The 22,261-nt window shown below is 41.5% G+C and overlaps 1 protein-coding gene across 4 annotated transcripts in view; it reads right to left on the bottom strand.

Annotated features, from left to right (window-relative positions):
* Positions 1 to 22,261, bottom strand: part of TET1 (tet methylcytosine dioxygenase 1) — a 75,059-nt gene that overhangs the window by 32,796 nt on the left and 20,002 nt on the right. For 2 of the 4 annotated variants that reach the window (XM_088059345.1, XM_005530505.3), the window contains exons 3-6: positions 21,269 to 21,319; positions 5,227 to 7,744; positions 3,923 to 4,013; positions 3,231 to 3,324 (exon numbers count right to left, since the gene is read on the bottom strand). In XM_088059345.1, the coding sequence (XP_087915471.1) occupies positions 3,231 to 3,324; positions 3,923 to 4,013; positions 5,227 to 7,744; positions 21,269 to 21,319 (2,754 nt within the window). Of the gene's footprint in view, positions 1 to 3,230; positions 3,325 to 3,922; positions 4,014 to 5,226; positions 7,745 to 21,268; positions 21,320 to 21,415; positions 21,466 to 22,261 lie in introns of those variants that run through there. The other 2 variants (XM_088059348.1, XM_088059347.1) reach the window with 2 other exon arrangements.

Below are 22,261 nucleotides of genomic sequence, written 5' to 3'. Positions count from 1 at the left end.
GCAGCTGTCCTTCTCTTCCACCTTTGTGCCATTGATCAGCCACAGAGACACAACATTGGCAAAAAGAACCTCAGCCTGACCTGGAAGGTTTTGTCATTTCTTCTCCCTTGGTTTTTTTCCCAGAGCTGGAGCCTTAAAAATTGCATTGCAACTCCAAACGAAGGCAAGAGAGAGCAATGATACCTTAGGTGATCCAAGTCAACATCCACTGAAACCAGGAGAAGAAACCCACAGGAAATGGATTTAATCCAAAACCAGCAAGACCCAAATCTCAACCCCTTCTGAGGTCAGCACTGATGTACCATTGGCTTCAGTGCTGCAGGATGATGCCTACAGTGAGCTACTCATGAACCACTCACAAACTCATCAACCCTTTCACATAAATTGAGGTAATTGTAATTGACATCACCCAGAGCAGGAGAAAACCAAACCACAACACATCTGTTACCAGCTGAAGCTCTGATCAAACAGTCACCACTGCTGGTTCTAGGGAAGCACAGTAACATGAAAGCTTTCATTACACCTACAGGCTGCTGAGTGACAGGCTGGTCATTCCAGGACTTCAAAGCTTTCTTTTCTTTAATGTACTACAAAACAGTATCATGACTTGGACAGAGCAAAAGAAATCCAAACAGAAACGAAGGAAGAACACATTTACCCCAGCAAGTGTCCCAGGACGGCAAGTTATTTTCTGACCACACACCTACACAGATATCCACACATTGGGAATCTGTGGCAAAACTCTATTAATTCTGTTCTGACAAACAAATGTGACAACATGATTTGATGGGGAGAAAAAAAATCCCTAGAGGTCAAGCAATTGTTGTTGCTGCCTCATGCAGTGCAAACACTCACAAGCTCATCTCCCCAGTTCATGTGGGTGTCAGTCTGATACCTACACATAGAACAGGCACAAGGTTTCCAGCCCTGGGCAGTAATTACTGAAAATGTTTAGCTAATAGGAGCATTCTTGTTCATATCCAGAGGGGCAAAGGATCACCCTAAAATATTATACATTAAAAAAAATACAGTAGATATGCTTATTATTATTAAAAGAGTGAAAGAGAAATAATTCTGAAAGTTTATGGCAACCTGAAATCTAAGGAAGGAATCTGTCCCAGAAGATGTTTAACACACCAGGTCCATCTTGGGAGTCACTTAAGAGACAGTAACTTCAGATACAATCGGTATTATGGAATGCAGTCACTAACAGAAGAATGGATGGACACAGGTACTTCAGAAAGCCTCCTTTAATCTTAAAATATTTCTAATAAACCAAAAAGATAAAATAACCCTAGTGCAAATGGGGAAAATTAATTGGGAAAAAATAGTTCAATGTGATCAACAGATAAGTTCCATTCTCCTATCCTGTTTGCTTCAGCAGAGCTCCATCCCAGTGCTCTCAGCAGTGAGTCCCTGTGGAGCCCTAAGGGCAGGAGCATGTCCATCTGCAAAGCAGAAATGAGTCTGTTCCAAAGGACACTGGAAATGAGTAAGTGAAAGTCCCTGTGCAGCTACAGAGCTCATGGCTGCAAGTATCAAAGAGAACAGCAAACCTTTTCCAGATGCTTTCAAACAAATCTTGCCATCCAGTTTCTTTGGTTGTAGCCAAAACCCAAATATGCTTCATGAAAGGATTAAAAGTAGCACTACCCATGAAAAATTAATGCAACACATTAAAAACATCAACCCAAAATGTGGATCTTGTACTGGATGAAACAGTTCTACAGATGTCAGAAATTCCCTTCACTCTCCTGTACTGAACAGTCACACAGCAACAGCACACTTGGAAAACCATTCTTCCTCTTTAGGTGTGAACTCACACAGAAGAAAGTCACTGCTCCTTAGAACTTTGGTTAAATGAACACTGAAGCTACACCTCACAAACATTTTACATACAGGAAGGTGAAAACCTCACTGGAGAGCAGGTGCCCATACCCTAAACCAGCCCTCTGCAGAGGCCCCCCAGGGCTTTCTGACTGCCCCAGTGCCCTCTCCTGCAGGACCCCTCCAGCCACGCTCAGGGACCAGAGATGCTGCCAGTTCTGCCTTACACAAAACACAGTCTGCTGATACTGGCAACACAAAAATCAAGGTTAAGAGTTCATTTTAAATGCCTTCTTCCTTCTCAACTGTTTCTATGGTGAAATTTTTAGCTCCTGTCCTCTGTTAAAACTCAGTGTTTTACTTAGCTGAAACACTGAGAAAAATGTTTCCATTCTTTTTGGTTTAGTTGTTTATGAAATTACTTTCTTTTTTTTTTCTTGCATACTGGGTTTGTTATTAAATATTATCTGAAGCACAATCACGTAAGTGATTCCCTTCTGAAAAACAGTTTATGTATCGAGTATAAAAAACACATTTTGACTGTTCCAAGCACAAGCAGTAAATGTTTAACATGCAAATTCACTCACATACAATAAGCAATAACCTTATTTTTGGCATGTAGTTACAAACACTACCCTATCAACTGTACAGTTACCTTCACAGTTTTTTCAATCAAGTCTGAAATTCCTAAATACAGCAATACAATTTTTTTTAACAGCCAAGTTCTTTTATTATTTTCCAAAACTCAATTTAAAATATTTCCAGTCTACTTTTTACCTCCCTCAGTGGTTTCAGCAAAGATTAAGGACAATCAATTCTTTCCAAGCTCTCTCCTGGAGCTTGTGTCTGTTACCTCATTTCCTGGCTCCTATGAAGCAATGTGAGACAAGACTTTGGTGAAAACTATCATCATAACATTCACTGAGTTCAGTTCCTCAAAAATAGTAATGAACCCCTTGGCATATGAGACTGAAATTCTTCCATCACTCTTTCTTTAAGTGGTAATGCAACTGAGAAGGGTTTTTAAAAATGTTCCTGGATAGTTTTCCAACTCCCCCAACCATCTCTTCTCTCTTTTACAATTCCCAGTGACCTATTTCAAAAAACACTCCAACTTTCAGACACTGTCAGAGTATTTCTACCCTTGTTCATCTCTGCCAGCTCTGTTAAGCCTCTCCCTTTCACACTCATTCAAACCACAGTACATAACATACAGCTCCGCACCTTAAATTTAAACAAAAAAGGTAAAAAAAATTGTTTTCCTTAGCTTCATCATTCAGGCAGACTTTTCAATCAATTAAAAATCAGATCTTCATTAAAGATCAGATGAGATTTTAGGTCAAGGACTGCACATCATTTGAAGCCACACAAAACAACTTTATTGATTTAATATAAAAACTTACCCACTTGGCAATTGGACACCCCTGAGAGCTTTTTCCTTCCTTTCCTGTATAAACCACTACCTCTATTCTTACAGCGCTTCCTTTTGCTCCATACCTGCATTAAAAAAAGTTCATGAGTAAAACAAACTACTGTAGACCATTTGAAAAGAGGAAACATTTTCAGTAAAAGACTAATAAATTTATTTTTACTGGAGTATTTTATAAACAAAGTATTTATAAAGAAAAAAAAAACCTTTTAATTTAAAACCCTACTTGCAAGACTAGCTTTTGACATCTTTCTTCTGATAAACTTCTGCCACTTAGGAAATGGTATCTGCATACAGATCATAGTGCAATCTAAACTAATATGACCTTTTTCTTTCCAGTTTGCCACAGCTTCTTCACAGGTAGGACACCAGAAAACCTTATTCTGCCAGCTGCTGATCTCTGTCCTTCCTACTGACTTCAAGGGTACTTCAGAACACACTGCACTTGAACTCCAGCCCTGGGCTCAGAAAAGACACACGAGTTTGGACCTGAAGTGCTCATGCTCACCTCATGCACATCTGAACAAGAAAACACTTTACAAATGAGTACTGACAAAAGTCCAGCGAAACAAAGCTAAACACAGCACTTCATTTCTCAGAGCTCTACTTCTTCCCTGTTTAGACAGTCAAAAATACAATGAGCATTAAAAGCTGAGTTCTCCTCACCTGTTCTCCATAATTTCTCTCACAGCAGCAACACTTGGTCCTGTCCCGAGGTGCGTGTAATAGGGGCCTTCATCTTTCTCTATAATTTGTTCTGTAAGCAGGTAAAGAAAACTGTGTTGGCACATCCAAAATTTATTTACCCCATTAAAAATAAACTTAGAAACAGTTTATGGAAATGCCTTCCAAATTAAATTAGAACACAGAGTTTGACCCTGAAATATCATGAAGGGTATGACAGGCTTTTTTCTTCAGTCGCTTTGGAATTATTTTATGCTTATTTCCTCCAGTGATTTTGCTAGCATTTTTTTAATGTTATTAAGTAAAACCCTAAATATAGCAATATTTTGCATTCTTTAAAACTCTCATTAGAGGAGCTGGCATTTCCTAAGTAAAACTCCCAATATCCTTGTTGGTAGGAACATTATTAATTCATTTTAGACAAAGGGGAATTGAGGGCAATAAAATAAATTAACAGCTAGTCATATCCTACAGAAGAGAAAACATAACCCAGGCTTCTTAACAAGCACTCAGTTGATTCAGAACACAAAGCCAAGGTGAAACAATCTGCCTGCAGATGATTTGCTGTGAAGGTTCTGACCTGTCTTCCCATCTGGGTGCTTTGGCAGTGACAACACCGCACATCTCACACCCTCAGCCAAGCTGTGCCTGCACAACCCTCCATGCAGAGCTTGCTCTGTCACCTCCTGCTGCAAAACACAGTCACTCTGCAAGTGCCCCCACCTTGACTCCACCTGAGCTCTCCTCCTGTGGCCAGAGGTGTCAGGAGCTTTGGCCATGGACTCTCCCAGGCCATCCCACAGCGGCCATCAGGACTAACAGTGACGGGAGCAAGGCCAGTTACCTCTCCTGCTTGTCTAGCAGATTTAGGCAACAAGAAAAATACACTGGGACACTGCTGCCCAGCCCACTCAAGCACAAACCAGTTCTAGACCATCAAAGTCATGACCTGATCCAGTACAGGGAAGTGCACATAAAGCACAAGCCAGCAATGGCAGAACAATGAACAGAAAAACTCCCTCTCCTCCAGGGTTAAATTTAAGTGGAGGATTTAAACCTGCCAGCTGCAGTACAAAAAAATAAAATACTCAATTCTGCTGTGCTCTGCAGGGCCAAAGAACACCGAGCAAACGTTACAAAGGAGGGGAAAGGCAATTTCCTCCTGTCTTCTAATGGTGAAACACCAATTCTTGTGCAACATCACATACACTTCCTCACATTAAAGGAAGCAACATGAGCACACCTCCATTTGACACGTACAGGCAACAGTTAGTGAAAACACTTACCAACACAGTCACAAGTTGGCAATTCAGATTGTCCTTTTTTGGTAGGTGTGTCTATTAAATTTTTTGTAGGGGTATCAAGAAACTTCATGGGTGATTCAAGGAAACTGCTGAGCGTGTTTTTTGCTGGGGAACACCCTGAGTCGCCTGTGCTCTGGGCGTGGTCAGTACCCAAACTGGTTGATGTCAGAACGGTCACCTCACCCACACACTCCATATTCCTGAGAGCTTCAGCAGCACCTGGCACCTGGGCCCCACCACAGGGAACAGGCAGCACCTGGGACTTCGGATCTACCTGCTGTTTGACCTGCTGAACATAGGCTTTGTTTTCACTACACATTTCGTTAGCTCTCAGGTTAGACTGGTTAAAAGTTGGTGGCAAAGGATGCGCCTGACTGACATTTGCTGTTTGCTGTACCTGAGAATTACATTTTTCTGTAAACATCTGTAGGTTTTCAGTTGGTCTTTTCAACAAGGATGCTGTTTTCAGCTGTGAAGCAGCCAGAGGATTACGGGAGGACAGGTCGCTGTGTTGGCTACGTGCAACAACTTCATTTTTCAATGCATCAGTGCCTAGTGGGTCACTGGAGCCCGCAGTTTTCATTTGCTCATTCACCACCTCACAGCCAAACAACCTGTCTTTTTTTTTCTCCTCAGGTAAACACCTGTGGAATTTTATCTGTGCTTGTGGGAGAAATAATCTTGTTTTTTCTTGTGATGCTAAAGTATTTTGACTGAGCGCTCTCTGTACTTTGGTTCTTGGAGATTTCTTTTCAGACGGAGCCACCCTGGAATCCTGTGGCACAGTTTGACCAAGCTTGTGCAGTTTTGATGATATCCAAATGTCCTGCAATTCACTATGCTGGCATGACAACAGCTCTAGCTGGTTTTGATTATTTTGTTGATAGCGTGCTTCTTGAGGCTTCTTTTTGTGTCTTGGTTTCCATGGCACAGCATTTCCTTTCTTATTTGTTGCTTGTTTTTGCTTTAACAGTAAGGAACTATAATTATGCCTGAAAAATACGGTTTCTTTTTTCTGCAACACATCTTGGTTATATTTTGGCTGCCTCTCATGTGATATTAGATTAAGCAGTGATGCCTTTATATCGTTCTTCTGCTCTGGATTTGTCTGGTTTGATTCAATCAGTGCTGCCAGTTGAGTTAGTTGTGCAGCTACATCCTCTTCATCCTGGCTGTGAATTCCTCCTTCTTTAATCAAAGAACTACCTTCCAATTTCGAATCATTACACGCTGGCTTTTGCTCTAACTGGCCAGGAGCTTCCAAGTTGTTCCTTATTTGCTGGACATCACATGAAGCATTGCAATACCCTGTGAGGGTGACTGGCTTATGAGCACAACTTTTGTTGGAATCATATCCTGAAAATGCTGCATTAGATGTTAAGTCAGATAAAGTTTTGGTATCTCTTGAGGATAACTGTAATTTATACATCTCACCAGCCGGATTGGCAGGTTTATCACACAATTCAGACACTGAACTTTGGCCATTGTATAACACTGCCTTATTAGGGAGCTGCTTCTGCGAGTGAGCACAGTGAGCCAAGAGCTGTTGTTCATTCTCTAAATAAGTGTCTTTGATTTCTTGCAATGCAGAGGATGTAAAGGAGGATGAGATATCCCTTTTAAAACTATGGAGCAAGTTGGAAGTTGCTTCTCCTGTACATTCAGTACTTTCAGTTTTAGCTGGTGAAGTTGTTTCTAAAGGAGCTTCAGACAACTGTGTTAAAGCTTCAATAGCTACAACCTGCTCCAGAGTTAAATTTCTGGTTTTAATCAGGGACAAAAAAGTGGGCTGGAGTGCGGAATTCTCAGGCAGCGTCTCCACATTCGGTACTTTAATGCCATCCTTCCCTGCCTGCAGCTCCTCTTCAGGCAGCGGAGGACAACACAAGCTCTCCTGCACATCCAAGCTGGAACCTGTCTGCAAAACTGACTGATCAGAATACTCAGAGATGCTGCAGGTGCAGTTTTCCTCTTTCATCAAAACATTCCCTTGGTTTTCTGGATGAACACAGCCAGTGCCACTCGTCAGAGTGCTTACTACATTATTCAGATTGCTACCCTTCGGCCATTGCACGTGGGAGTTGCTTGTCAAATCTGTCCTTTCCTCTGCAGATACATTTTTCAGTGAAGCAACTGCTTCTGGTGGTGAATAATGCAGGGTTCTAATGCCATTTTTGATGGTGTGCACCAAGGATTTTTTTGGCTCAGTGAACTGACCGGGAGAGGCTGCTCTTTCACTGTGGCCAGCGTGTTTCAAGTGTTCCGTGCCCGTCACAGCTCCATGGATGTCGCCGTTGACGTGGACACCGAAGGATGACTTCTCGTTATGTGCCCATTTCTCTGCTTCTAAGCCAGTCATTCTCTCTTTCTCCTTAGACTGCACATTTTCAATGGGTACTGCTTGGCTTGTCTTCACCCTGTATTTTTCACCATGACCACATATACTGCATTCCATGAGTTCTGGTCTGCGGCCATTTACTGCTTTGTTTTCTAAATTTGCCTATAAAACAATAATAAAAAACCCTTGTTGTAACAGCTGTTCAAAGCACATTAAGAATAAGAAGCTGCATATTTACAGCAATTAATCCCTACTTTGACAGACATGAGGAATAGCCTAATTAGGCACAGACACTGGAAAATAAACAAAACAGGAAGTTATAAAATAACCTGAAGGCTAAAGACCCTATCCATATTTATAGCTATTTTTCCCCACTGTTGAGGTACAGGGGAAGAAATTGGGAAAATGTGGTGGTGGGAGACTAGTGAAATGAACAGTCAGATAAAGGATGTTAGCATTTAGAATTAGATGTAAGGATTCAATTTTGAATTAATTTGCATGATCAGATTAAAAAAAGGTAAAAAACTTATGTTAAAAAGCAAGACTGAAATGCAAAGGATTATATCACAAAGTTCAGCAGTAATTTGGCATAATTACATTCATTTGGCTAGACCAATAAACTGGCTTAACCAATACACCACTTGGTTGGACACTAGCTAATCCTGAAAACCAGACAATCTTGCTTCAAGTCCTTAAATAATTACAAACCCTAAGCAGAAATGAATAGCAAGCCAATTTACATCAGCTCACTTGGAAGTTACTCTCTAAACAGATGTTTAGCTTCTGTATGTAGATGGAAATTTCCAGGTTTCTCAACAGTCTCTCATGTAAGCTATTCAAAACTGAATTTTAGTAAATGCTACATTTTAGTATTTTGTTAAATAAGTTCTTCATCTTCACTGACATTACACAGTTCATGTGGTTGAAGCAATGTCAAAATCTAGACAGAGTCAGAATATTGTGTCCTGGAAAGAAAATATATATATATATATATATGGGCATTAAGATAGTATTATGGATATGAAGAAAGGAGTTATGCAAAGCAAAACTAAAACTAATTAAGGCAGAAACTTATGCAGAAACAGTAATTAAGGCAGGAATCCATTTTTTCTTATGCTATTCAAATTTTATATTAAACTTCCTTTGAAAAAATAATTTTGAATCACAGTAGACAGTGCTGTTCTTTTATCTGATTGCAACATTTAAGAGCTCTTCAATCCTCTGCAACGTGTACTTAAAAGAAAACCAGGACTGCTTTTCAAATTAGGTATCAGCAACATGAGGGGCTAATTAACCCTGTGTAGGCACAGGACCTCACAGCAGTGCCCAGAAAATGCCACCCAGTAGAATTCAGAGATGGTTCTGTGCTCCTACCAACAAATGCCATGGACTTCTGACAGAACTCAGGAAAATAAATGCAAAATAGATTCATGATTAATTAGAACCATCAAGATGGAACTGCCATAAACCCCCAGGCAAAACAAGGCAGTTCCAGCTGGAGCTCAGTGGTTACCTTGCAACTGCTGAAACACAAACCCAGGAATCCACAGCACATCCTAAATGTTCTGAGAGGCATCCTAACTTCTCATGGAAATTTTATGTAAAAACATGTCCAGCACTGTGCAGCTAAGTCAAGCCTATAGATATTATATACAAAAAGATTCCTTATTTAATGTCTTTTCAGTACACACTGATCCTGACTATTGGTCAGTGAGCTCCTCTGGGTCCTGGTGATTTTCAGTGAATGATTCCCAGACCAGAGGGTCACTGAGGATCCACCAAAGCTGAACAGGTTCCACCATTCTGTTGGTAGAAGAAAATATTTTCAGGGTTCACCATAAAAGAGTAGAACCCCACAATTCTACACCTGCACAAAAGCTGAATTTCAATTACCTTAACTTCAGAAAGAAGTAGAATTGTTATTCTTAGGCAAAAGTACATCTCTACCAATCCAAAAGATTCCCAACCATGTAAATTTTTTATTAAAAATTATTTAATCTGACAATTAGGAGGCTAAAGACATAAAATCAAATAGATGAAAATTAATTCCCCATCAATTGCACATTTTCAACACAACATCACATTTTGCATTCCATTCATCGTTATAGGGACTGTTCACCACATTAAAATAATTAATAACTTAAGTCTGGTAATTTGGGAGCAGTAAGAGGCATAGGGAAGGAAGAGGCTTCATCCACAATTAGCAGAGATGAGAAGACCTGACACAGAATCAGCACCCAGTACAGAAGTGTCATCACCGTCCTCCCAACTAGTCTGTTCCTCAATAAAACACTTTATCTCATCAAAAAGCACTGCTATGATCAAAAATACTCAGGATATTCCCTCATCTGCTAGCACTGCACAGGTATTGCTGTGTCCCTACAGACCTCCAATGATTCCAGCAGCAAAGGTGGAATTGCTTTAAAAAAAAATATTCTTCATACTTCATATTTTCCACTGACATTACTAGAAGCTGCCCACGTGCAATGAGGAAGAAAAAAAACCTCAGATGAATCATATCACTGGCATGAGTTAGTTCATATTCTATTTTTCCACATGAAGTCAAAATATTGTCATGAAATTAAATGTTATTGTTTTAATCTAACTCTGCCTTTCAAGCACTCTGCTGCTTTATCCCCCATTAGAATAAATAATATAAATATTATATATTAATATAAACTGCAGTGGATCCTAAAAGATACCTTTGCTTTTCCCTCTCAAACAGAAAGGGCCACTGGATATTCTGTTAGCACGTGAAGTTAATATTTCCCACCACAAAGAGAAAGGCAGACACACTACCAGGGACAGAGCTCATTTGATTCTTCCCCTCAACCTAGAAACAATCTATCTTTAAGTCCTCAATCTGCCTGTAAAAAACCCAGTGCCAACTACAGGCAAGGATATCACAACCCCAAGCAACAGCGTTAACATTCTCAGCTTCCAAGGCTTTTACACAAACGCAGTGCAAAGCTGAAGAATAAATAAAGCAGATCAATAGCAGAAATTTCCTCTCTCTCTCTCTCTCTCTCGTTAAGGAGAGCTCTCCTCTCCAGGAGACACGAGCCACTAACAAATCATGCTCAAGCCTTGGCTCTGCAGCAGTTTGTGCTGTTGGGACAGGAAGCACAGAGCCTGCTGTGGCCATTGCTGTATTACTGGAACTTCAAACACTATCTTGTATATACACACACACAAGAATTCACGGTGAGCTAATGCTTCCAGCGCACACAAACAGCCAGTTACAGCAAATCATTTGACATTCTGAAGAGTCAGACTTACTATTAACTTCTCCTTTAGCATGTGATGCCCCTGAGGTAATGCAGAATTTATCAATTCCCAGGCAAAATGTAATGCTTATGCTGCCCCAAATATATTTCCACATCTGAGTAGCAAGCAGGCCATGGATTTGTGTCCCTCATTCCAAACCTCTACAGGTGGTAGCAACACACACTACACTAAAGGACACCACCAGAATCTCATAAACAAGAAATAACAGATGATGCCCTGTCCAGCCACTGATAAAATGGCTCTACAAGCAAGTCTTGAATAACACAACAACTAATACCAAATCTCGTAAGCAGCTCTCCCTGTAAGATTCTGCCCAGGTCCTGTACAAATACAGTGCCCAACACATCAAACAATACTTGCACACCCTGTTTGTGCCAAAACTGGGATGACTCAAAACACATTGAGTCAGGGTCTCAACATTCATCAGCACAAAAGGATGAGTGGGTGAGAAGTGCCTGCAAGCAGCAGTGCCATGGGTAAGCCTGGATCCTGCTGCAGTGTCTGCAGCCACACAGCCAGCCCCACATGTCTCTCCAAGCTGGGACACAGCTGGCAGCTCCTCAGAGATCAAAAACAACAAGAGAAGCGTTGTGTTTCAGAAAAACTGTTTGGAAAAGACCCAAATGTACTTCAGCTAACATTCAAACAGAGTGTTTGGCTCATGGTCTGTCAGGTATCATTGTCTTACCAAAAGACAAGAAAGCACCGAGCAGCTGGTGAGCAGGAATTTACTCTTCCATCATTTATTCCTGCTGTCCACTGTCTGCTCCCCAGGACACACAGAAATTCAGCAGAATCCAGGACTTGAACTGGACAGGACCCAACATACAGGGATAAGGAGATAAGACATGGGTAGGACAGGCATCAGGGAGACAAAGCAGAGGTGTGGAGGAACAGTTGCTTATGCTGAGCGCAATGGAGGACACCATGCACTGGTTAGAACAGAGGCAGGTAGAAGGTGGGATGCTGTGGAAGCTATAGGTCACCTCCTGAATACTGCTAAGTTTTCTTCTTGGATTATTATTTTCATTAAATACAGATACAGTAATACAAGTAAGAATAAACTTGTATTTCAGACCACATAACATGCCTGACTACTGCAATAATGCAGACAGCAGCAACATGCTGTAGGTTGCTGCCCAAGGCTGCAGCCTGAGCAAGGTGTCCAAGCAGGCTCCCAAAAGACAGAACAGCAGAGTAGGGCCAAGCTGCAAGCTGGGGCACATTCCCCATCAATCTCAGCACAGGCATAAAGCAGGTACCAGCACACTGCATAACTGTGGACATGAAGGAGTTTCTCAGGGTACCACAGTCCTACAGTGGCTCAGCTAAGGCACATTTTCTACAGGTCTTAGTGCACAGGAACAGATCAGGGACCTTTGTTACTGTAACACAGCCTGAATGTACAAGGTGTTTTGTTCCTCAAGAGAGCAGTGTTCACAGATGGCATTGAGGGACAGGACCTGGCAAAATTATGTTGACAAGTTTTACCACAGAAGCTGATTTATACAGAAACTCAGAGAACAAGAAGTTCTGCAAATCTGGAGAAACACTTTCCTGGAAGTATCCCCCTCACTTCCAACTTCCCTGCCTATCAAATCACCCAGTTACCAACTTGAGCATCACAGCAGGCAGCACTTCACACTGGATCTTACTACAGCTGAAAAGTCTGCTCTGGTTGCTGGTTGCTTTTTTCCCCCCATACTTGTAACCACAACAGCAAAGAATATTCTCCAAGCTACAGCTTAGCTCTCAGTTTCATCTCCATTTAATCTACATTTATATCCTCTCTGCCATTTCTTCCAACACAAGTCAGCCTTCCCACCAAAAAGCTCCTTACTGTCTCTTTCCAGGAGGAATTAGTACATTATGGCCTCAAAGTCTTTAAACTTTGTTCTCATCCTTTTCTCTCCTACAGCACTGCCAGAGCAAAGACCTCCCACCCACCTTGTGCAACAGCTTCAGTGAGACCACTTATAAAGATCAACAGATCAGTAACAGACCCAAAAGGATACACTTAATAACAAAATTAAAAACTACAGGACACTAATTCTGACTGTAAAGGTTTCAAATGGTGGCTCCTATTGAAATGTATTTATTGGATTACTACTTGGAAATAGACTCTCTCAGCCATAAACTCAAATTACTGTTTCCATCAACTCCTTTCTCTATCTTGGAAAAGCTACAAACAGGAGTAAGAAAGAACAGAGAGTGAAGGACACCATATTCCCCTCACAGGCATCCAAGAAGTGAATTTGTTAAGAAAGAAAAAGCCCCAAACATTACAGTACTTTTTCTGCCACAGAAGCAAATATAAACAAGCATCTTGCCTGGTCATTTTTGTTTTCCCTGGGTTTTGGGTTTGGTTTGGTTTGTTTTTTACTGGTGTTTTGAATTACTCAATCACTTGCCTTCAACATTGAAACCAAGCACTCAAAGAGACCCTGGCAGCTCTAGAAAATATAACACTCAATTAAACCAGAAAAGAAAAATGATACAATCAGCAGCAATATGTATTCCCTAACAGAACTTTCCCCTAATGTGCTTTAGCTCAAAAGCAGAGATGAAAGAAATTCAGCCTCTGAATTTACCCACCCTAGCTAAGGTCTCTTGTGGTCTACTTGTTTATGAAACCATCAGCACAGTGTTAAGGAATTGCTGCCTGGCCCTTCCCTGAAAATGGAGAATCATCAAAGTGTTCATAACAGGGGCTTCAGGGAGCAAATCACAGCCATGTGGAACTTTCTTAGCAACAATCTGAAAGAGCAGTAAATTAATACTTATAAAAAATAGCAAATAAGTCAAAGAGCAGACATGATGCCTCATAAATTAAGCTGGCAAGCCAGCCATTTCATTACAGCTAAAGAGAAATTCTGTATTTAGTGAGAGGCATGGGACTGTACTTACAAAAGGCAGGTTTCTACCTTGGAAAGCAGTGCCTTCCAGGAAGACATTAACATGGTCAATTATCAACTGCACAGTAACTATAGAAACTCCTGGTACAACTTTATGGCTGAAAGGGTTAGTGAGATTCTTGGGTGCATAAATAACAATATAAATAGGAAAAGTCTGGTTACTTTCAATCCTGCACTTGGCACTTTTGCACCTGCTAGGAGAATAAAGCATCCTGTTCTGGCATCCCCAATTCAAGCGAGACATTGATATGCTGGAGAGGGCTCCGAGGACCACAAGAACGACAAAGGATCGAAACATCTTGAAGTGAAAGCCTCAAGTTCACTCTCTACTCACTCTCTCCAATTTAGCAAAGAGAAAGAAAATTGAAAAGCCACAAACTCCTGCTCAGTCTATGGGGAAAAGAATGCTGATAACAGAGGGCTCCTTGTTCTAGTAGACAAAAGTATAACAAGATTCAATGACTTTAAGTTAAGGCTGGAGAAGTCTGGCCTTGAACTATGGTGCACATTTTTGCAACAAGACAGAGAGAGAGCAAAGAATTTTTTGTAAGCATCTTGTTAGGTGTTTGGATGCACTTTTCATCCATGGGAATTTTCAAATTCAAGTTCTTTCAGCTATTTTTTAAAAAAAATTATGTTTAAGCCAAATAAAAGTATACAGTCTTACAACCTCCCAGCACAAGAACAAGTGTTCATTATGATCTTTCCTGGGTTTACCACACGTGATCCAAACTGAGACAAGTTCATTTCTCTTCAGGTTCAGTGCAGTAAAGATCCAAACTACTAAAAACATAACTCTCCACAGTTCCTGTAATCTAAGCAGGAAGATATTCAGCTCCTTAATTTAGGACCACGGTTCCGTGCCCTGCTGCCTGTTGTACAACCAATTATATTATTTATAAATTACTACATGTTGGTAGCAGCTCTCAGAGCAGAACTGCTAAGGACACACAACACCATTCTAGCCTGCTTTTAAAGCTGATGAGGGGCCACAAGACAAAAGGGAGTAACTAACACTCCTTAGAAATAGAAAACTTAGTGACAGGTGTGTCAGAGGACCTAATCCAGATTAAAAAGAAAAAAAAAAAAAGAAATAGTCATGCTGATCTCTAAAGGCACCAGGCTACAAGGCAGCATTAGTCAGGATTTTTGATCTATTTTTGCTTACTCTCACGAGGTAAAAAAGCCTAAAAATTTGCAAATTATGTTTCCTTTTCTGTCTGAGAGCTTGCACACCTACGGTTCAAGTAAAAGCCAAGGCAGAATTTGCACTGTAACTTCCACTTGCTCTTTACAGGAGTAGCAGCTTTCACTCCCATCCCAGCATAACAGCAATGCTGTTATGGAGCAGCACTGCAGAATTCAGACAGTGAGCATGTCACAAAAGTGAGTGCTTTGCATTATAAACACAGAGCAGTTCTTCCTCTTATTCACACATCCAGCAAACCCCTTATTTTAGGAAAATTAAATGTAGAGCCCCATTTTACTATAGGGCACTGATTAAATTATAATGCAATACAGACAGCACCAACAAAATACTGAGAAAGGAATTCAGTCAAGACACAAACCACTACTGAGTGGTAAGTCAGCTTCAAAAAAAAACCTGGAATAATATCCTAATAGAAATATTAGAATATTCTCATATTCTAGAAGATCTAATATTGAAGTTGTTAAGACAACAAGGACAGCCTTGTTTTATATAGTTTATATACTAATTTTACATAAATAGATGAAAAGGGATTATTGATAGTTGCTTATACGTAAATGCTGTTCTCCTTTTTCTTTACATCATTTAAGTTTCATGCACTTAACATTTAAAAAGATAACATAAGCTCTTGTTACCTTCCCAATGAAATCCCATAATTAGGAATTTCTTTTAGTATGACTTTTGGTCCCTACTAAAGCAAGGGTCCTACTAATATCAATGGGAAACTTTGTTGTCGTTGTATTGGCTAAATTAACTTTCCCATCATCAGTAACACTAAACAAAAATCTTGGTATAACATGGCAGAAAGAAAAAAACAATCACAAATGTGAAAAATCCACTGCAATTCAGGTAAGTTTAGGTAACCAGATGTATTTTTCTCCCACATCAATTGCTAAAAGTAATAAACAAACTTGCTTGGCAATATGGTGTCAGATCCTAAACAGGTAGCACCCATTTTCAAAGTATTTTTTAGATATTACAGTCATTAACTGTATGGCCAGCAGCACACAGAGAACAGATTACTGGAACTGGCAGAGCCATCTCACTTATTTCAATGTCTGCATTACATACAGCAAGTAAAAGTACTGAATAAAGCTCATAATGCAGTAGTGAATGCAAACAATATCAAATTTTATCAATGTTTATTATGTAGTATTTCATTAAGAACATCTAAACAACATATCAGTATACCTACACAACCGACCTTCATCTCCACATGTACCCTCTCCTCCCTTTCCACAAGCTATGCTGCTTTTAATGGATATTTTATGACATTTTTGATCACAAACACATTTCCTAGCTTTTTCGAAGCTCCACTTATAAATACAATAAAGTGGAAGGCCCTACAGTAAAACACACCATGAGAGCCAAGATCTACAAATAAATAGTGACTGAAAGCATGCAAACCCCTTCAAAACCATGAGGTTCAGCCTGGCCTTATTCAACACTTCCCAGCCTCTGCAATCCCTGAGGAGTGGCACTATCCTCACAACTGCTCTGCTACAGCAACAGGGGAGTTAAAACAGAAACCCCTGCTCCTCCCTAGGTTCTTCCCTCAACTTCTGGGGAGTTGTGGGGCAAAGAGCAGCACAGGGACACGACAGGAGGGATGGGAGAGGAAACAGCACAGAATAAAGGAGCCCTCCAAGAACATGGGGGGCAAGCACAGCATCTCTGCACACCCCAGGAAAAGAGTTTGCAAGGGACATGCTTCAACTCTAGCAGAAAAATTAAGGATTAGAAAATAACCAGAGTAAGATTAATAATTTACAGATCACTTACAAAGGCTTTCTCTGTTAGAGCTCTACTCAAAAACATCTACATACATGAGTAGTCCTGGCAGAACTGTACAAACAGCATGCAAGTGCTTCATATGTTCACGAGTGCATTCATGTAGAAGTGCTGGGAAAGCTGCACAGGCAAATGCCCTGTGCTAAATCACAACCATAATCGTGCCTGCTCACATCAAGTGTTTGCATAAGTCTATCAAAAGCAAAAAAGTTTAAAGATTTAATCCCATTTAGACAGATGCACATTCAACATGAAAAAGGTAAAAAAATGAGAGTGTTTCTTTCAAAAAATGTTGAAAAAAATCCAGGTAACAGCTAAGTTAATTATCTTACTTTTAAAAATGCAAGTTAACTGGTTTGTGTAGGATGCTCTGATACCACAAGGTCTACCTATCAAAAAAGGGGAGCAAAAGACAGCGAGTAAAAAACAGGCAGAAACTTTCAATCGCTACTCAAAGCAATTTTAATTGGTATTTACTGAAGGAATATGCTCCAAGGTGATAATGTCTATTTAAAAAAAACCACAACAAATATGATAAGTCCTTTCTGGACAACATCCTTTCCAACTTGTATTGTACCATTCTTCCTTCTTTCCACAGCAGTGCAATTCCATCCACTGATTTGCTCATGACTCAGTTTAAAGGGGAAAAAAGTAATAAAATTTAATTTCATCCAGCTAAATATTTTGGCAGATATTCTGCACTAAAAATATACACTGTAATTTAGAATAAATGTTCCAAATCAGTTCAATCCTTGCTCACTCCAAGCATTATCTTGAACTTTAGCACTTGCTTTCCTAAACCTTGTTAGCATATGTATGACCTTGATCAAAAAAGTGTTTTTTTAGTTTCTTTGAGCTGAAACTCATCATCAAACTAAAACTGCATCATAAAAAGGGCAGCAGCAGGTCTGCCAAGCTACTTTATGTTTTAAAGTTGGGCTTTTTACAAAACTATGCTTCATCTATGTGAAGAAGAAAAATTAAGAGGGTGCTCAATCCACTGTTTGCAGCCTTGATGGAAATGAAACTTCCATGTTCCTAATATGATGTTTATAAACAACGCCAAAGTTCCAGATACTGAGTCATCTCTGCCTTTTGGCTTCCCTTCAGCTGAGGGGATTTTCCAGAGTGTGAGCAGGCACCGTTCACACTTTGCTGGCGCCCCCGATCACGGATGCAGCGTTTATGCAGAATCATGCAAACACAACAGAGAACACCGACTGTGCAGGCAGCCACAAAACTCACTTAGCACTACATATGTCATTCTAGATTTCTCCCACAGTCTCTTCCCTATTTTTCCCCTCCCTTTTTTTCTTGTTCCTTTTGTTTTGTTGTTGTTTTGGGTTTCTTTCATCTCCATCAGGGCAACCAACACTCACAGCCATGCAAGCCCTGGCTCCCCAGAACCCCCAAGAAAGAGCACGGATTGTGCTTCACCAGCTGCCTCCTGATCTCTGGGGTTTCCTCACTGGTGCCACTGCTGCCTACACGTGGTAAGTGTAGATTTATGTGCAGCTGTCCCATTCTTCTAAGCTCTGTGGTAATGAACTTGGAAGTGAGTGCAGGCATTTCCCCATCCTAAGGAAGAGATGCCTGCACTGCCCAAATTGAGCCAGAACACCAGTAAGTGGCTAAAAAGGATGATGTTAAGTGAAGCAGGGTGTATAATGTGACTTTTGAAATGCAGGCAAATGAATTTTTAAGTATGAATCCCTTCTACATAGATTTTCCATTACCAGGAATAAAATTATAGAAGTGTCTGCTTAAAACTGGGAAAAGAACACAACATAAACCCTAAGGAAAAATAAGTATATTCCTTCCCTTGTATCCACTACTGTGAGCTGAGAAAGACTCTTTCTTTAATGAGCACTCACTTGCTAGAAGTGATGAATATTTCAGATGTTCTTTCAAAATAAATATAGAGAACCTAATACAGTATTTATGGCACAGATGAATTTCCTAAACGAGTCGCCCAATAACCAGAAAGGAGCATTAAGACATGAGTATGGAAAATTATAAAGTACACAAAAGGGTACAGTATAATAGTGTGTATCACTTTTAGTTTCCTTTCTATCTGTCCAATCTATTTGCAACTGGAAAGCACTGCTTATTTTCTCCTGTACAGAATTTGTGAATGGCTTGGTCCTCAGCAGCACAGCTAGAACACGAGCCCTCTAAGTAAATAAACGTGCATCTATCAAGACTTCAGAAAGTTAGGAAAAAACCCTAAACTCCATGTATTATCAGAAGAAAGTACTAGAAATCCTCCTTTAAGAAGCTCAAGAATACTACTCAAAGAAAATACAAAGAGAAAAGGACATATCTTGTTGAAATTTTGCAAATGTCACTGGTCAGATGCCCTCAGCCACAACCAATTGTAAAATCAAACACTGAAGTCATAATTCAACAGATAAGACACCACTTTACATGGCTGTCCCACCAAGAGCAGAAGCCAGGTTAGAGTCATATAACACAACATCACACTTCTAAAAAATGCCCCAGTAAAGAAGTCTGCAAATTATGCAGCATTTGAAAGCTTACAGAGCTGCAGTGTAACTTAAGATGCCCAGCCTCCCTTCTCCCACCCAAAACCAAAGGCCAACCCCACCAACCCCAATCCAGCATTCCATGAGATGCCTTCAGAGGTACTGCACTTTCTCTGGTGGATGCAGCTGGACAAACTCTTAGGAAATACACTTCAGCACCACAAAACAAATACAAACACTAGAAAACACAAAGAACAGTACCTAAAACCAAAGAGGAAATACCACAGAATCAGTTCAGCAAAGGGAAAGTCAAACCAGAAATCAAGTCAGGTCCAACGACTGACATGGACACTACGCACACACACACACAGAACCAGACAAGCCTTTCCATTCAACGGCCAAGGGTGGAAAAAAACTCTCCAGAAGGCATTTTGGAAAGGAGAGGAATGACAGACTCATATTACATAGCAACCTGTTGGGCCATCAAATCACAAACAGTGGCAAAATGAACTCAAGAGGAAAAGCTCAACACCAACCATGAGCCATGACTGCAGACAGACACCCAACACAAGGTATCTGTCTGTGACCAAAGAAAAACACATTTCCCACACTTTGCCAGAACAGGCATCAGACCAACTACACATTATAAACTGACTCCTTCACAAACACGCATTTTGCATGCTACTGTCAACAGCACAAAAGACAGAATGAGCAAATACTTCAAGTTTTAGCTACATCCATGTACTATATTAGAAAGAGCAGCAGTATTAAAATGCATAATTAAAATCATACCCAGAACAACAAAAAATACTAATACTTTAATGGCTTATTTTAATGCAAAAGAAAGCCCACTAAGATTTGCTAGCATTGTACAACCACAGTTAGTGTTAGCACAACTAGTCCACGTGGAAAGACAGACACCCTTGAGGTTGGACAGGTTATTTGCTCCTTACTTAATCTTAACTTTGGCTTCTCTTACCAAAGTTTCTGTAAAGCATGACAGTGACAACACAACTGTTAAGAAATTGGGATGTTTTCAAATAAAATGACACTACAGACCAGTCGGCATTTATCAAATCCCATATGTCAAATAACTTCTGAAATTTTAGTGTACTGAAACAACACTAAGCTATGTTATATTTAGCTGGTATAAGAGAATAGTTCAACAAAGTAAGTTTAACATACTTTTTGTCTGCATTTTCACTAGCTTCATCTTACCCATACCATCCATCTTACTTGCCCCATCCATCCTCCAACACGTTTCCAACAACAAAATAAATTACTTACTTTGATTCAAAACATTCTATAGATTAACTGAGAAAAGCAGTATCAATACACTACCTGTTACTTAAAAAAACCCAAACAACCCAAAACGTTAACCATGAGTCTAGCAAGTCTGTATTTTGGTATAAAAACTAAGACATTTGCATCTGAAAGACCAATCATTTGTTACCACGAAAGATAGCCGTCTTAAAAGTGTGGAAGGAACATGTCACCACTGAAACTGAAGGTTGTTTTAACTTTACAGAATTTTCAGTTTCAGCTGAGGTATTCTGAAGTTTAAAGAAAGAGAGGAAATCAAAACTTCAGTAAAGTAAGTATAAAAATTCCACTTTTGTTAACTTGGCTCGCAGTTTAACGTTGACTTCTCACATGAAATTTCAGACGCCATAAAACCTGTACGGCTAAAAACATTTAACTGTTACCCTAGGAAGTATGAAACTAGGAACAGAAGAAATTAAAGGGAACGAGCATTCAGTGCAAGGGGAAGCAAACTTTTGGTCTGCAGACTTGTGCAGGGAGGGTCAAATATGTCTCCAACATGCTGGGGAGAAAGAGGAAAGAAAGGACATGTTCTGTGCTTTTAAAATTAGCTAATCTGCTTAATAGCTGGAAAGCGCCGCTACCCAGCGTTTAACCCTTTGCCTTCCTGGGCTGTATGACAAGAAAATGCTGCTCGAAACGGGAGAGGATAAATATCAAAGCAATCATCGGTTACCTTTAAAACTCTTTGCTTCCTCCTCTGAGGCCTTTTGTTTTCTGTTAGAACCTAAAAAAACATCAAATTGCAGAATATAAGTTGTGGTCACAAAGGCAGGCAGACACTCCCGATTTTTATTATGGAACAGCGATATTTCTGCAATACCCCGAGTGCTTTACACGCGGCCCTTCCACGGGCCGGCGGCGGCTCCCGGCGGCCCGTCCGCCGCCCCCGCGGCGCCCCTCACATCGCGGGAGCCCCGCGTTCCCCCTCACGGCGGCGGCGCCCCTGCCCCGCCATCTTTGCTTCCTGCCGCAGCGGCGGCCGCGCGGGCGCGCGCCGCGAGCGGCCCCGCGGGAGCGCGCAGAGCCCCGCAGCGCCCCCCCGCGGCCCCCCGCCCGAACAAAGGCGCTCCCTCTCGGCCGCCCGCAAGAGCCGGCCCGGAGCCGCCGCGCCCGCGGAGCCGGCGCCGCCCCGCGCCCCGGGCACGGCACGGCCGCTGCGGGTCACCCGCCCCGGGCACCGGGGCCAGGCTCGCTCGGCTCGGCTCGGCTCGGGCCGCAGTGAGAACGGGGTCAGGCGAGGACACGGTCCCCGTGCACCCGCACGCGTGCGCACACCGCCGTGCACAGGGCGGCACAGCCCGGACCCTCTCCGTGAGCAGCGCCGGGGATGCATCGCCGTGGTGGGGCTCCGCAGCCGCATCGTCCCGGGAAGAGGGGAAATCGCCGCTCACATGGTGGAGGCCGCAGCCACACGGCCTGCCTTCACCTGCTCTCCCAAGCCGAGGGGACGCGACGCTGCAGCAACCCCCTCCAACATCTCAGTCTGGGGCCAGGAGCCCCGCGCCCACCGCACTCATCAGCCGGCGGCCCCTGCCCTCCCACCGCTGGCCCGCTGAGAGATGCTCCTCTGTCTTCATCCATTCCTACAGCACCCAACAGAACAAACCTACTGCCAACGGGCTGCCATGGGAACCGGCCACCATATCCCGAACGGGCTGTGATGGGA

This window comes from Pseudopodoces humilis, chromosome 9 (assembly GCF_049639895.1).
Source record: "Pseudopodoces humilis isolate 2021_Gansu_Grassland_sample_001 chromosome 9, ASM4963989v1, whole genome shotgun sequence".
NCBI lineage: Eukaryota > Metazoa > Chordata > Aves > Passeriformes > Paridae > Pseudopodoces > Pseudopodoces humilis.
This window is presented reverse-complemented; position numbering and strand designations above follow the sequence as displayed.